A 14,674-nucleotide genomic window follows, 5' to 3' on the forward strand; every position below is an offset into this window, starting at 1 on the left:
AATTTAAATTGTAGTTAAGGTACTACCATTCAAGGAAATCTTTGATCTTGTATTCTTTACATCAGAAAATAAATTAAGTAAAAGATAGCATTTTTTAAATCTCCATATGCAGTAAGTATGCTCTTTCCTTTCCATTTTTATTCAGGAGACCCATTCAGCTCAAAATTTCATTTAACAGACAGTATCTCAATAGCACTTTTCTTTATTCTTAGCAATTATGAATGTGAAACACTAAGCAGGAAACCAATGCTATTTTTTGCATTTAAAACTTTTTATAAGAAATAACATACTTTGTGCTTCCTTATATATATAATGTCTATCATTCTGCCTACAGAATGAGAATCTTGAATTCTGCAAGAAAGGGAAGAGAAGATTAATTACATTGAGAAATGTGTGTGCTTTCTTCTTTCTCATAATGAGAGCTAAGTACAATTACATTTCTCCCTCTATCTCAGCTACCTTAAAGCTTAATATCAGATTTATAATTCATTCTTACTATTTTGATGTTCTGTTTCTTCTGTTCCAATTAAAATCACCCAATTTCATGTCTGTTTTTAAAATTGCTTCAAAAAAAATAAAATAAAATTGCCTCAAGTCTTTTGTTGAGTTTTATACAATATTTTTCTCTATTTGGCAAATTAATAAATTAAGGTCAGACAATCATTCAAAGTCATCCAACAAGAAGGTGACACAGCCAAGGTATGTTTTTTCCTAAAGAGACTCCAGAGAATTGCATACATATATATATGTCCCTATGACAAATATAGCCTAAGAAGAACAATTTTTTCACTAAACTACAAATGGTTCCTCTAAATTATGGCAATAAAAAATAAATTCTATTTAAATAGCACTTTATTTTGTAAACACAAAATACTTTCATATAAAATATCTTGATCTTTGTGGTTATTTAGCACAGGGCCCTATTTGAATTTAGAATTATAAAATAGGAATATTTAGTAAAAGACAAACAAAAAATCTTGGGGAGAAAAGGTAAAGCATTCAGGAGATTTTGGCTTTATATTGTTAATATAAAAGATAATTATAAAGCAGGGGATTGAAAGTAGTTTTTCACCTTGCAGTGGACATACTAGTGGGAACAAAGTCCTCTGAAATTCAAATGAGATATTCAGAACATCCTATAATCAATTTGTTAGCAAATCAGGAACCTAAAAAGAAATACCAAAAAGTTATATAGAGAGATATAACAAGGGTCTATAATAAACACAACTCAATGAGCTAATAGGAGATTTAAAAAAGAGTATTAAATAGCAAATGTGCCTGGATTATTAGTGATACTCAGAAATATTCTGTAAAACATTTGCATGGCTTTGGTGAAAATTAATGTAACTCTTGAGTACAAGATACATCAGCTACGTAAGCAATGAGTCTAGAGAAAGGAGACTGCTAAGATGAGTCTCTCGACGTTCTGAATCAAAATACATTGGCAAAGACTATGGGCAAGAAAGAGGATAAATCATAATACAATGAAATCATGTAGAGAATTTGCTGATAGGAAATTTTGAGAACAGTAATGATATGTGATCCCAAATATAATGATTCTAATAGTTGAGATGCAAAACTGTCTAAGCAATTTAAAGAGTTAGGTAACAGAATAGGAATTAATAAGAAAGGAAAAACAGGCTGAAAAAGTGAGGAGGAATTTTAAAAGAAAAAATTATACATAGTGTTTTAAAAGGATGTATGAATTCTGCACAGATTCGACTGCTTGATGGTAAGAAAATGCTTTTATTATAATGAGAATGTACTATAAAAGCTCTGACGTTGACTGCAGTTTAAAATAGACAACCATCTGGGTTGGATGGTATAGGAAGGGCTATGTTTGGAGAAGTGAAAATAAAAAGAATTCTTGGATCTATTTTAGTGATATGATTCTTTATTAAAATCTTCTGCTACAATTACATTCTTATCAAGTTCTCTTTGCATTTTCCCTAGTTTTTACTTTTTATGTTAACTGCCACCTTTTTTGGACACAGAGGTGAATGAAGATTCTGTCCCTATGCACTGTGCCATTTATCCCTATACAACATCTCTTACTATTCTCCTACGGTTTTATTTCACTTTGTTTTTAATCAAAAATTCCACTTGCTTCATTCCTTAAGTGCTCTTTTTTTTTTTTTTAAGATTTTGTTTATTTATTCATGAGAGACACACAGAGAGAGAGACTGAGACACAGGCAGAGGGAGAAGCAGGCTCCCGATGGGGAGCCCAATGTGGCACTCAATCCCGGGACCCCGGGACCACAACCCAAGCCAAAGGCAGATGCTCAACCACTGAGCCACCCGGTGCCCTACTAGGTTCTCTTTTCTAATGACCTATCTTTCACGATTACCCATATGCCGATATTACCCATTCTACCAGGTCCCACCCGTCTCCTGAGCTCCAGGCTCCTACAGACAAATCAGCTATTCAGCACCTCACTGAGGTTTCTAAAAAGCAATTCAACTATCATGGACTCCTTATTTCTCTTTCTCTTAATGTTTCCTTCCAGGTTTCCTCATCCTCCTATATGGCACCATCATTTAGTCCGCAACCCAAAATGGAAATCGCAAAATCATCCTTCGATTTTTCTTTCTCCCACAGCTGACATCTAGTTTGTCATCATAACGGTATCAATTTTTTTAATTTACTGCAGTAAGAACACTTAACATGAGATCCAACACTCTGCACAAATGGATAGGCACACGGTAGGTGATAGGAAGGTATAGTCATGGAAATGATTAATGTAAAAGGCCTAATATGAACCGAGGATTATATCACTCCAATTTAAGATTTTTACCATTTAGACCAAGGAACAACCACCTCTTAGAGCTTACCAAAGAAAGCTAGTCACTCTGGTGTGACAACAGCTGTCATTAAGATGGAAATTAGGGACTCCTGGATGGCTCAGTGGTTGAGCCTCTGCCTTTGGTTCAGGTTGTGATCCCAGGGACCTGGGATCGAGTCCCACTTGGGGCTCCCATGGGGAGCCTGCTTCTTCCTCTGTCCATGTCTCTGTCTCTATGGGTCTCTCATGAATAAATAAATAAAATCTTGGGGAAAAAAGATGTGATCCTGGGCCCTTGCAAGGCTCATGGAGTTGTTCATGACAAAGGGCACGTATGGGAGGCGCTAAACAGAAGTAGTGTGAGACTCACCACCAAATTGCAATGTTGGTGCAATGTCATATGTATTTTTGTTAATATATGGCTGCTTCATGAGAAAAGCAGTATTAAAAACCAGAAAAATAAGATAGGCACTGAAAATTTTTATGAGATAAGCATACATTTCAAATATTAAAAGAATTTAAATGAATTAAATACAATTTGTTTAAAAGCTTCAATGTTAGCTTTAGGAATTTTTTTTCTTTTAGAAAAACAGTTTACTTTTTAAATATTTCAAGAAGAATGCTGGGTTTGAGTCTGCTGGGAGAGTTGCTTCTTTATAAAACGTTCTTAAGTGTTATCTTTGACACAGATCCACACAAAATAATTTCAATGTTAGGCAATTCTAAAACAAAATCTGAACATTTCACCATCTTTTAAAAAACGGAAAAATCACAATTGATTTGCTTAGATAGGCCCTATATATATAATAACAAAGGCATTTTAATTAATGCTTTTTAAAATTTGCCTTTTAAGATTTTATTTATTCATCTTCTTTATAAAACGTTCTTAAGTGTTATCTTTGACACAGATCCACACAAAATGATTTCAATGTTATGCAATTCTAAAACAAAATCTGAACATTTCACCGTCTTTTAAAAAACGGAAAAATCACAATTGATTTGCTTAGGCCCTATATATATAATAACAAAGGCATCTTAATTAATACTTTTTAAAATTTGCCTCTTTTATTTTTTTTAAGATTGTATTTATTCATGAGAGACAGAGAGAGAGAGAGAGAGAGAGAGAGGCAGAGGGAGAAGCAGGCTCCATGCAGGGAGCCCAGCATGGGACTCGATCCCAGGTCTCCAGGATCCCACCCTGGGCTGAAGGCGGTGCTAAACTGCTGAGCCACCGGGGCTGCCCAAATTTGCCTCTTTTAAAATGTTCTGTGATTTTGCTTTCTGGGGTTTCAGATATCTGCAGTGGGGGCAGGTTGATCCTTCTTCTGTCATAGTATTAGGTTAATAGCAGCTTCACACTATGTCACAGAGCCTACACCATTCCCCTTACTTCATCTCATCATACAGCATTTTATCATCTCACATCATCACATGAAGAAGGGGGAGTACAATACAATAAGATATTTTGAAACAGACCACAGCCACATAACTTTTATTATAGTATATTGTTATAATTATTCTTTTCATTATTAGTTGTTAATCGTTACTGTGCCTAATTTATAAATTAACATGATCATAAGTGTGTATATATCCAGTATTTTCCACAGTTTGGGGCATCTCATGGGGATCTTGGAATGTACCCCCTATGGATTAGGGGGAACTACTGTACAAGATTTCAAGCTTTGACAAGGTTTATAAGGAAAACATTAATGGGAATGAAAGGAAATATTGAGACTGTAAACTTTCACACCACCTGGTAAATGTCAATTTATACAATAAAATATTTTCAGAGAAAAAAAAGTCACATGGCAGAAATAAATAACCTTAAATATCCATGCACTCCCTATGAATCCTATTGCCGTACACAGTTACTTAAAAAACTTAATTAGCAATGGCATTCTGTGCTAAAAGCATCTAACAGTTTGATTTCATGCTTGTAGTTCAGACATTAGTATTCAAATCAGCCCACGACTTGCACTTTTGTATTTACTGAATGCATACCAATTAAAATGTTCCAAATAATCATTTTCATTTCCTACAGAGTATCTACCTAAAACCTAATATTCCCATGGAATTTAAGATATCTGAGATGTTGGTATTTTCACATTTTCCAGGGAGAAATTTTGTTTTTAAAGTAATAATAAATCTAGTTTTTCTATTGTTGCAAAGAAAGTTCTCACATTCCTGGGCATTGTCTGTGAGTCTATGCAAAACGAGGTTACTGAATTATGCCAAAAACTATTAATCGGAAGTCAATATACACTTGCAATTTAGTAATTCATGAAAAGTGGCCGTACTTCACCCTATGCCCTAAAGCACAAATGCATTTTCCTTATTTCAAAATAATGGATGATGAACACTTTTTAGGAGAGGCTCAGGATTTAGATCAGATGGGAAAAGCAAAAGTGAGATTGAACAAAACAAAACAAAAGTCAAAGAAAGAAGTAGAAAAAAAACACAAAAATCCTGAAAGATTATGGGAAGGAAAAGCTGATAGCACATGTATTGCAATGCTCTCTAGTATTTAATCAATTTGTTTCTGAACTCAATATAAAAGATGATAGTTCCAGTAATTTTATTAAATTGTTCTGTTCTCACAAATTCTAACATTAAAAGAAGAAAAATTCTTAAGACATAAATTCAGAAGTTATATGGAGACAAAACTAACAGCCAAAATTTGATTTATCTGGAAGTTCTTATTTATGAGGCATGTGTATGCAATTTATAAAAATTATTTCAAAGGTATTCTTTTCAATTAAATTTGTAGAAGTTTTACCACTTTGTTATATTTCTTTGGTATAAACAACAATCCTAGAATGTCTTCATAGATTACACTGACAGTGTATAACCTCACACCAAAGTTAACTGTGAAAAGAAGGTATTTAAAGAAACATTCTCAAAATATATGGTTTGAACATACTTAACTTACAATATATTTAAGTACTTCCAGTCGATAAGATATTGTTTGGGAATTTTGACCCTCAAATGTTACTATGTATCAACCACAAACATTTGTGAAACATCTTTTATTTCCAAGCAAGAGATGCAGGCATAAAATGGTAAGAAGGAAAATTGACTTTTTCTTATATATCATGAAAATCTACCAAGAAATTCTGATAATTAAAGAAACATTGTACATTTATCATTTTTCCCAACACTGAGAAGCATAAAACTTGGGCAGCTCCCATAATTCAGAAAGCCTTCAAGAAAACTTCAAGGCAGAGCTTCAATTAAAAGTTGAGTCTTGGAGCGTCTGTCTCGGCTCAGGTCATGATCCCAGGGTCCTGGGATGGAGCCCCATATTGGGCTTTCTGCTCAGCAAGAAGTCTGCCTCTCCCTCTCCATCTGCCTCTCCCCCAGCTCATACTTTCTCTCTCTCTATCTTAAATAACTAAAATCTTTTAAAAAGTAAATAAAAATTTTTTAAAAAGTTGGGATTCAAAGAGTAAGTAGGAGATAAAGGTGGAGAATTTGGATTTTTAAAAAAACTTAATATGCAGGCAGCCAGGAAGGCCCAGCAGTTTAGCGCCACCTTCAGCCCAGGGCATGATCCTGGAGACCAGGGATCAACTCCCACGCAGGGCTCCCTGCATGGAGCCTGCTTCTCCCTCTACCTGTGTCTCTGCCCCTCTCTCTCTCTCTGTCTCTCATGGATAAATAAATAAAATCTTAAAAAAAAACTTAATATGAGAATCATTTTACTAAGGGAAGAAATCAATTACACAAATCATATTGAATGTGCTCATTACATTTGACATTTTGTGTTAAATTTTGTTGTCTCTTCTTACATCTCTTAATTTTTGTGACTGTTATGTTTGTTTTCAAAAAGTATACATATTCATTCTGAATATTTAAACCACAGCAGAAAATATGTGGAAGACAGTAGAAAACACGATTCATAACTCTATACCCACATATAATCACTTGAATATATTCCTATCTCTACGGATATACATACAGAAAGGGAGATGGATGAACTAGTAAATGTAAGTAATTTAAACAGATTATAATCATGTATATGTCATAATTTTATCTAAATGTATTGTATATATATTTGCTAAAATTAAAAAAGAGAAACAAAGATTAGAAACCTGCTGAATTCAAAGCAACAAATTATTTACACAAAAGAGATAGTAGTAATGGCTAAAGTATTCTATCTTTAATCAAAAATATCTAAAAAGTAAGAGATTGTCTTCCTAATAATGTCTTACTAAACTATAATTCTACTTCAAACAGTAATTTAAAACTTCACAATAGAAATGAGAAAATTAACATAATTCTATTTTTTTAGTTTATTATTTTTGTTAATGACTTCTAGAGCATCAAACAAATAATATTAGGGTGGTTAAGCATGTGGGCTCTGGCACCAATTTGCCTACACCCAGACCTAAGTTCTGCTTACTAGTTGCAGACCCAAGATAATCTAAGGATTATCTTTTTGTTTGACCTTTCTGTGCCTGTTTCCTTATCTGTAACATGAGACTTGCTGTGGCATGACCACTTTGGCTTTTTCTCACCCTTTCACCTCACCTAATAATTGAGAACCTCCCTTAGCTAGGAACCTATGCCACAGAAATTAAAAATGGTGTCTCTGCCTCTGCCTGGATAAGCTTTCAACTGTACTTCTAAGAAAACTCAGTGTGAAATGGGGGTTCCCAGAAAAAGATCCAAAGTGTTGCTAATGCATATACCACTGATTCTCAAAAGCGATTATTTTTTTCCTTTTCCCTTTATCCTTTTATTTCTTATATCTGTAGTACATACTTAATAAAATGTAGGTAGCATACTTTTCTAAGTTCTTGTATGTCTGAAAATAACTATACATTACCCTCATAACTCAATGATGGTTTAAATTCTAACTGCCTAACATCTGACTGCCCACTTATGCAAAATTTATTTGGGACAAAGAATTTTCTTTATGTTCTAGTGTAATACAAACCTGGGGACTGTTAGTTGCCAGATCTTCAGACAAACACACTTTCTGTCATTCATTTGTAATAAAGCAAAATAAATGTGACCAAACAACACTAATAACCAAATACCATGATGGTTATAACACCATTAGATCACAGTCTAATACATTCCCCAAATTTTAGTTCTTATTTTTTCACTATTGACTTCCTGTCACACGGTTACTTGGCTTAATCAGTAAGCAGAGTTTAAGAACTTCAGCATCAAGCATTAAAATAAGTGTTAATCAAAGATGGACAAGAAAAATCCCAAATACTTTTGAATTAAGCATGTTAATAATTTCAACTAGGTCACATTTTTAAGCAATAAATGGATTTATTATCTCCTGAAATGAGATCGAAGAGGTAAACTGAATTTCCTATATTGGTCTAAAACATGAAATATCCATTAACATAATACATATCTTGATGTTATAGTTCTGAGATAATATGAAAATATCTAAACATATATATTCACATAAAAAATTAAAGCTTGAAACAAAGTAGGTGCAAAATAAGTCTACTAGTATAAAATTAGAAACACTAAATGCACTACAAATTAGAGCACTTATTACTGGTTAGAATATGTTGATAATTAAGCTAAAGTCATGCGCTTAATTCCCGATGTACCAGTTTCCTCTGCTTTGTTACAGAGACACAGGCTGAATCACAATTCCCAGCTGTCTTGGAAGTGTGCATTATTGATCAACAGGGGTACACAGCGGACGTGGGGAAAGATTAGTCCAATTCCATTCCAATGACAGGAAAAACAATTCTGAGCACATTCCCTACAGAGAGTGGGTCAGCAGCTTAATTCTATTTCAGTTTGGCATGTGTCTCTCATAGACAGATGCTTAATGATAGTTCTTTGTAATGTTAATAATGATGAAGAGAAGATACATTTTAAAACTATATAGCAACTTTCCAAAACAGGTAATTTTAAGATAGTGAGATTCATGAACAATACAGCCAGTTCATCGAATATTAGCTCCTGAGTTTTGGGGGGTTTAAAACTGCATGTATTAAAAATTCTGATTTGGAAAAGCACTGACAGTCTTGCTCTATGACACAATGTAACCACTATTAATTAAGACTAATTTCACTATAACATAAAAAAATTATATATGTGTGTATTTATACATATAAAATGTTAAAGGTACCAGAGAGAGGCAGTTATTACCAATACCTTTAACTTAGTAAAGCTAACTAGAGGAAACAAATATTTGAAATATGTAGAAAGTACAGAAAACATGAATACATTACAATGGAAGAAAACACTTTCTCATATTTCCTATTAAATATATTTTTAGGCATCTCAGTTCAGTATTCTAGTATTATTCAGTTACTGTGCTTAGATATTTTAGAGCAAATTATTTTTTTGTGCAGTCATGTAATTTAATTGTCCTATATAAAGAGGATATTTGAAGTGGAAAAAAATGAAATTCTTGGAGTATTCATATCAAATGCCATATCCTCTGATAGATATGTATAAACATAACTAATTTAGTATTCATTTTAAAAGAAGTACAATAAAAACCTTATAGGGTGTTTAATATTATCCTCATTTAATAATGTGGCAAATAAAGCTAGGTAAATTCAGTAAGTTGCCCACAGGCTCCAAACTAGCACAGCCCTGAGTTTTAAACAAATGATATGCAGATGGACTTTAATGACTTATCAGTGGCAGAGACTGATTGATTAATCAGTCCCACAGTATCCAGTATTTCTCTTTTCCATGACAGTACAATATTCACCTGGGTATATTGTTTCCCCGCTATACCAGATTTCCATAGACTCCCTTTCAGCTATATATGGATACGTGACCAAATTCTGGCCTTCATGATACATGTAATTTCTGGGTTGTGCCTTATCTTCCTCCTTCCTACAGGCTGGAGTTAGAAAATAATGGCAAGACTAAAGTAGCCATCTTGAACCACATTATGGAAAACATGCTTTGGGAATGGCAGAAAATAAGTTATATGGAAATTTATTCTCCATCAATATTAAGCTGATATAACCTTCTTGGACGGACTACTTAAACATTTCTATTTTTTTAAATTGCTGAACTTTTTGCACATTTTTATTTTATAATGTAGGTGGTATAACTCTTTGTTAAAACAGCCTGTGTGGGGATGCCTGTGTGGCTCAGCAGTTTGGCGCTTGCCTTCGGCCCAGGGCATGATCCTGGAGTCCCGGGATCAAATCCCACATCAGGCTCCCTACATGGACCCTGCTTTTCCCTCTGCCTGTGTCTCTGCCTGCCTCTCTCTCTCAGTCTCTCATGAATAAATAAATAAAATCTTTAAAAAGAAAAAAAACAGCCTGTGTGTTATTACATTGTTTATATTTTTCTTTTTGTTATATACACTTCTGATGGTGAATTCAAAAAAGACTTATTCGGGATGCCTGGGTGGCTCAGCGGTTTAGCCCCTGCCTTAAGCCCAGGGCATGATCCTAGAGTCCCTGGATTGGGTCCCGTATTGGACTCCCTGCATGGAGCCTGTTTCTCCCTCTGCCTGTGTCTCTGCGTCTCTCTTTCTCTGTCTCTCATGAATAAATAAAATCTTAAAAAAAAAAAAGACTTATTCTACCTTCCTATGATGGTCATGATTTGTGAAGACATTTTGCTTGAAATGCTAGAGAAAAATACATTAAAAAATAAAACCAGTTTCTCCATTCTAGATATTGTAATTTTTAAATATATTAATGTAAACATATTAATAAAAATGTATTGATGTATATGTGATTAAAAACAATAACACTGTACACTTATACTGTACATGTGATTAAAGCCAATAACACACAAGAACAAAGCAACTCTAAATACAGATAAAATAAAATGTGAAACAAATAATTTAGATGATAAATAAACTGCATAATGGCAATTTTCATATACATCATGAAAACCCATTATCTGGCACTGCTTACATTGCTTGGCATAAGAAAGTGGCAAAATTTGTCCAGTTGCTTCTTTTGAAAACAAACACTACTCAAGAAATAGACAAATAGGTAGAAAGTAAGACCAAACAGAAAGCCCACCGTCCATAATCCACTGTGATGAGGATGCCTCCAAAACAAAAGAGCTGAAGTGTTATTATATAAAAATAATTTGTCTTTATTTCAGCATTAATATTTCTTTTTTTAAAGATTTATTTATTTGAGAGAGAAAGAGCATGAACAGGGGGAGGGGAAGAGGGAGAAGCAGACTCTCCACGGAGTGGGGAACCCAACGAGAGGCCCAATACCAGGACCCCAGCATCCTGAACTGAGTCAAGGGAGATGCTTAACTGACTGAGCCATCCAGGCGCCCCTGCACATTAATATGTCAATTACCTCCTTACTAAATTTACTTTAATAGACTCTAATAATATTTTTTAAATCATCCATTTCACTTTTTTGTAATTTCCCAGCATTTGAAATATTAGCATGTACATAGGTATACAAAAAATTTTAATTTGGGGTATTTTTCCTTAAGTAAAATGAAAAATTCCTAAATTATTCATATAATGTCATTATTTTTAAATTAAGAATTTTTAGTGACTTAAGAAGGGAAGTCATTACTTTTAATATTTTGTATTTATGCAGCTAGATATTTACTAGGTGAACAATAAAAACCATCTGTGAAGAGTAAAAAAGATTTCAATGATAAGATGGCTTTGTGTCAGTTTTAGAGGGATATTTTATATCTGAAGACATGAAATATTTAAAATATATTTTTAAGACAAAGTATGCAATAAAATCTATTCTAAAACCTATTAATGGAGATATTATCTACTAATTACTGACACACAGTAGTTGCTATATCTACATTATCTCAGCCTGTGTTTACATACACCCATTTGTAGCTCTATTCATATCTAATTCAGTTGTACTAGTATATGATGGCATTTTTCTTATTTTGCACTTCCTAATTAACTTTTTTCCTTCTCAATAGGTCAAATCCAGGACAGAGCACAATTACACATAATATCTAAGACTCCTGCAAAACAGAAATATTATTCTACCTCATTTCTTTATTTTCACATTTTTGTTCTCCTTTTAAGGATTTACATGAATCCGTATGTGCAGCGTGACATTTCCCATCAGGTTACCTTATAATCATCAGAGTGAGACTTTCCAGAAAAGAAATAACTGTTTTCTATAATAAAGCAAAGTCCCAGGTCTTACGCGGCTCTGTCAGGAGATCTGTCCTTGCTTTCTGCCTGACTGCACACAAAAACCTCATGGACAGAAGGCACGGGCAAAGACAGTGACAAGCAATGACAGTTTTCTCAACAGCTTCTGCTTTGAATATTGTAGAAGGATAAGGGCACCTCCGTGTCAGCAGTTTGAAAGAAAATTTCTTGTTTGACAACTATGGCATGCAGGATAAATTCTTGTGATTTGGTTGTTTATAGCATTTGGGAAAATGTCAAAGTTGCCGTAAATATCAATACCAAATGATAGTTGTACCTGCTTGCTTTTTCTGTAAGACTGAAGGGAAGATTTTATTTTTATTTCAATAGGTGATCCTTTATACTTACAGTGAATATTTCTCTATTTATTTTAGCCAACTCAATTAAAATGACGTATAGGATTTTAAAACTATGATTAAATGAAACAATCAAAATAAAATATGTACAGTCTTACCAGGTGAAGATAAGGCATAGTAACGTAGATATTAAAATCAAAACTTGATTAAACATTGCGGACTGTGTACGCTGAATGGCTCTGTGCAGATCATTCTAAAATAAAACCAAGAAAGCGTATTTTAATTTTGAAAAACTGAATAACCATGAGTTTCATTACATTTATTACTGTGCATTATATGTCAACTATCTTGTGCACACTCAACACATATACTTTAAATGGATATAGTGGCATATTTCCAATTTTTGCCTAAGTCTAAATATACTCTGCCTTAGCACTCATTTTAAAAAGATAATACTATGAGGGACCACCATGGGCCCAAATTTCAGTTTACTTGCCTTACCAACATTTATAGAGATGCTGCACTGACTCCTAAAAGGCCCTCCATTGTAAACAATGTCTCTGGGACACCCAGGTGATTCAGCGGTTTAGCGCCACCTTCAGCCCAGGGCCTGATCTTGGAGACCCGCGATCAAGTCCCATGTTGGGCTCCCTGCATGGAGCCTGCTTCTTCCTCTGCCTGTGTCTCTGCCTCTCTCCCTGTCTCTCATAAATAAATAAATAAATAAATAAATAAATAAATAAATAAATAAATAAAATCTTTAAAAAAAACAATGTCTCTAATGAAAATTCTAATTTTAAAAGATCAGAAAATAATATATCCAATGAAGGAGAAAGTAATAGCTAGGTCAAGCTACAATCACATCTCATTCCTCAATCAGAAAAAATGATGTGAAATATGCTGTGAAATCTATCATGAAAAGAAAAAGCTACACAGCCAATGAACAAAAAATTTTAAGTTTAATTTCATTAATTTAAAGGTGAATTCAAGATACACTTTTTATCTTCCCAATTGAAAGATATTAAAAGATAGTAATACCCAGTGCTGTTTAAGATGCAAAAAATGAGCTCTCATGTATGATTGATACTACCCATGTAATTTATTACAATATTTCTTTTTTTTTTAAGATTTTTTTATTTATTTATTCATGAGAGACACAGAGAGAAAGGCAGAGATATAGGCAGAGGGAGAAGCCGGCTCCATGCAGGAAGCCCAATGTGGGACTCGATCCTGGAACTCTGGGATCATGCCCTGAGCCAAAGGCAGATGCTCAACCGCTGAGCCACCCAGGTGTCCCTGTTACAAAATTTCTTGAAGTTAATTTGGTAACACAGATCACAGCTACATCCCTTTTTATTTCATGAATTCACTAATTTAATGAGTATTTACTCAATAATATAATTTTTAAAAACTCACCACATGAAAATCACCAGAGATAAAATTAATATTTATGTATATTACATAATTATATTTATTTTATTACAAAATTATATTTATGTAAAATAATGAATATACATTACCACTAAAATATGTAATACAAAATGGTTAAATAAATTGATCAAAACTATATAATATAGATGCAGCTATTAAAAATAATTTGAAGACATAAAAATTGAACACTACAAAAACAAAATTCAAATTATAAAGCTAAACATACAATATAATTTCATATATGATATTTTTGCATTCTATTTCACAGAAAATATTAGAAGGATATAAATTGTTACTAATATTTTAGTCTGTGGTAGATTCATAGGTTTTCATAATACTTCATAGTTTAAAGTATAAACTCATCTCAAAAATTTTACAGTAAACTTCTGTCTTAAAGTCAGTGTTGCATGAAATAAATCACTTCACCATATAAAATCTCAACAAGCCACTATTTTATCTTCCTGTACCACATATTTAACCAGAACTGTTATGAAAACAAAAGAACTAAGTTGATTAGAAGTTTATCTTTCATCTCTCACTTTTTTCTGACAGAGGTGTTAAATAAGCAGAAAAATAAATAAAAATTTCTCCAACCAGTGAAAGGAGAAGCAAAATATAGGAATACAATGTAAAATGAAGCCTAAATTAATGTTGCAAAGCACTTCTTTTACTCTCAGTGATTAGCCAATGATTCCTCCCTTGGTTAGGTTACTTGTCTCCACCAACTAGTAACACACTAGTAACACCTTTTATGCTAAAGTTTTATTTTTTTCCTGGTGTTTTTTTTTCTTTAGCAATGTAGGCAATCTACATTTAGTGAAGTAGTAGTTGTTGTTATTATTGTTGTTGTCTTTGGATAGTTAAGACAACCCAATGTTTCTTCAAATCCCTCCACAGGTCGCACTCCCCTAGCACTTAGACATGTATTTTCATGAAAATCCAGTGGCTACTTAATATAAATGTTTAAAAACATTCATTCAGTTGTGAATACTCAAATTCTATCCAAATATTCTTTAGGCTAAAATTTTTGCATTCCAT

The 14,674-nt window shown here is 33.2% G+C and overlaps 1 protein-coding gene across 14 annotated transcripts in view; it reads right to left on the bottom strand.

Moving 5' to 3' along the window:
- The window catches only part of KCNT2 (potassium sodium-activated channel subfamily T member 2), a 409,501-nt gene that overhangs the window by 222,732 nt on the left and 172,095 nt on the right, over positions 1-14,674 (bottom strand). For all 14 annotated transcript variants that reach the window (XR_005990686.1, XR_005990687.1, XM_041774257.1 and 11 more), the window contains one exon: positions 12,364-12,458. Coding sequence is in view for 12 of the 14 variants with exons in the window: in XM_041774257.1 (XP_041630191.1) it covers positions 12,364-12,458 (95 nt within the window). In the remaining 2 variants the exon portion in view is untranslated. The remainder of the gene's footprint in view (positions 1-12,363; positions 12,459-14,674) is intronic.

The sequence above is a fragment of the Vulpes lagopus genome, chromosome 11, assembly GCF_018345385.1.
Source record: "Vulpes lagopus strain Blue_001 chromosome 11, ASM1834538v1, whole genome shotgun sequence".
Taxonomy (NCBI): Eukaryota; Metazoa; Chordata; class Mammalia; order Carnivora; family Canidae; genus Vulpes; species Vulpes lagopus.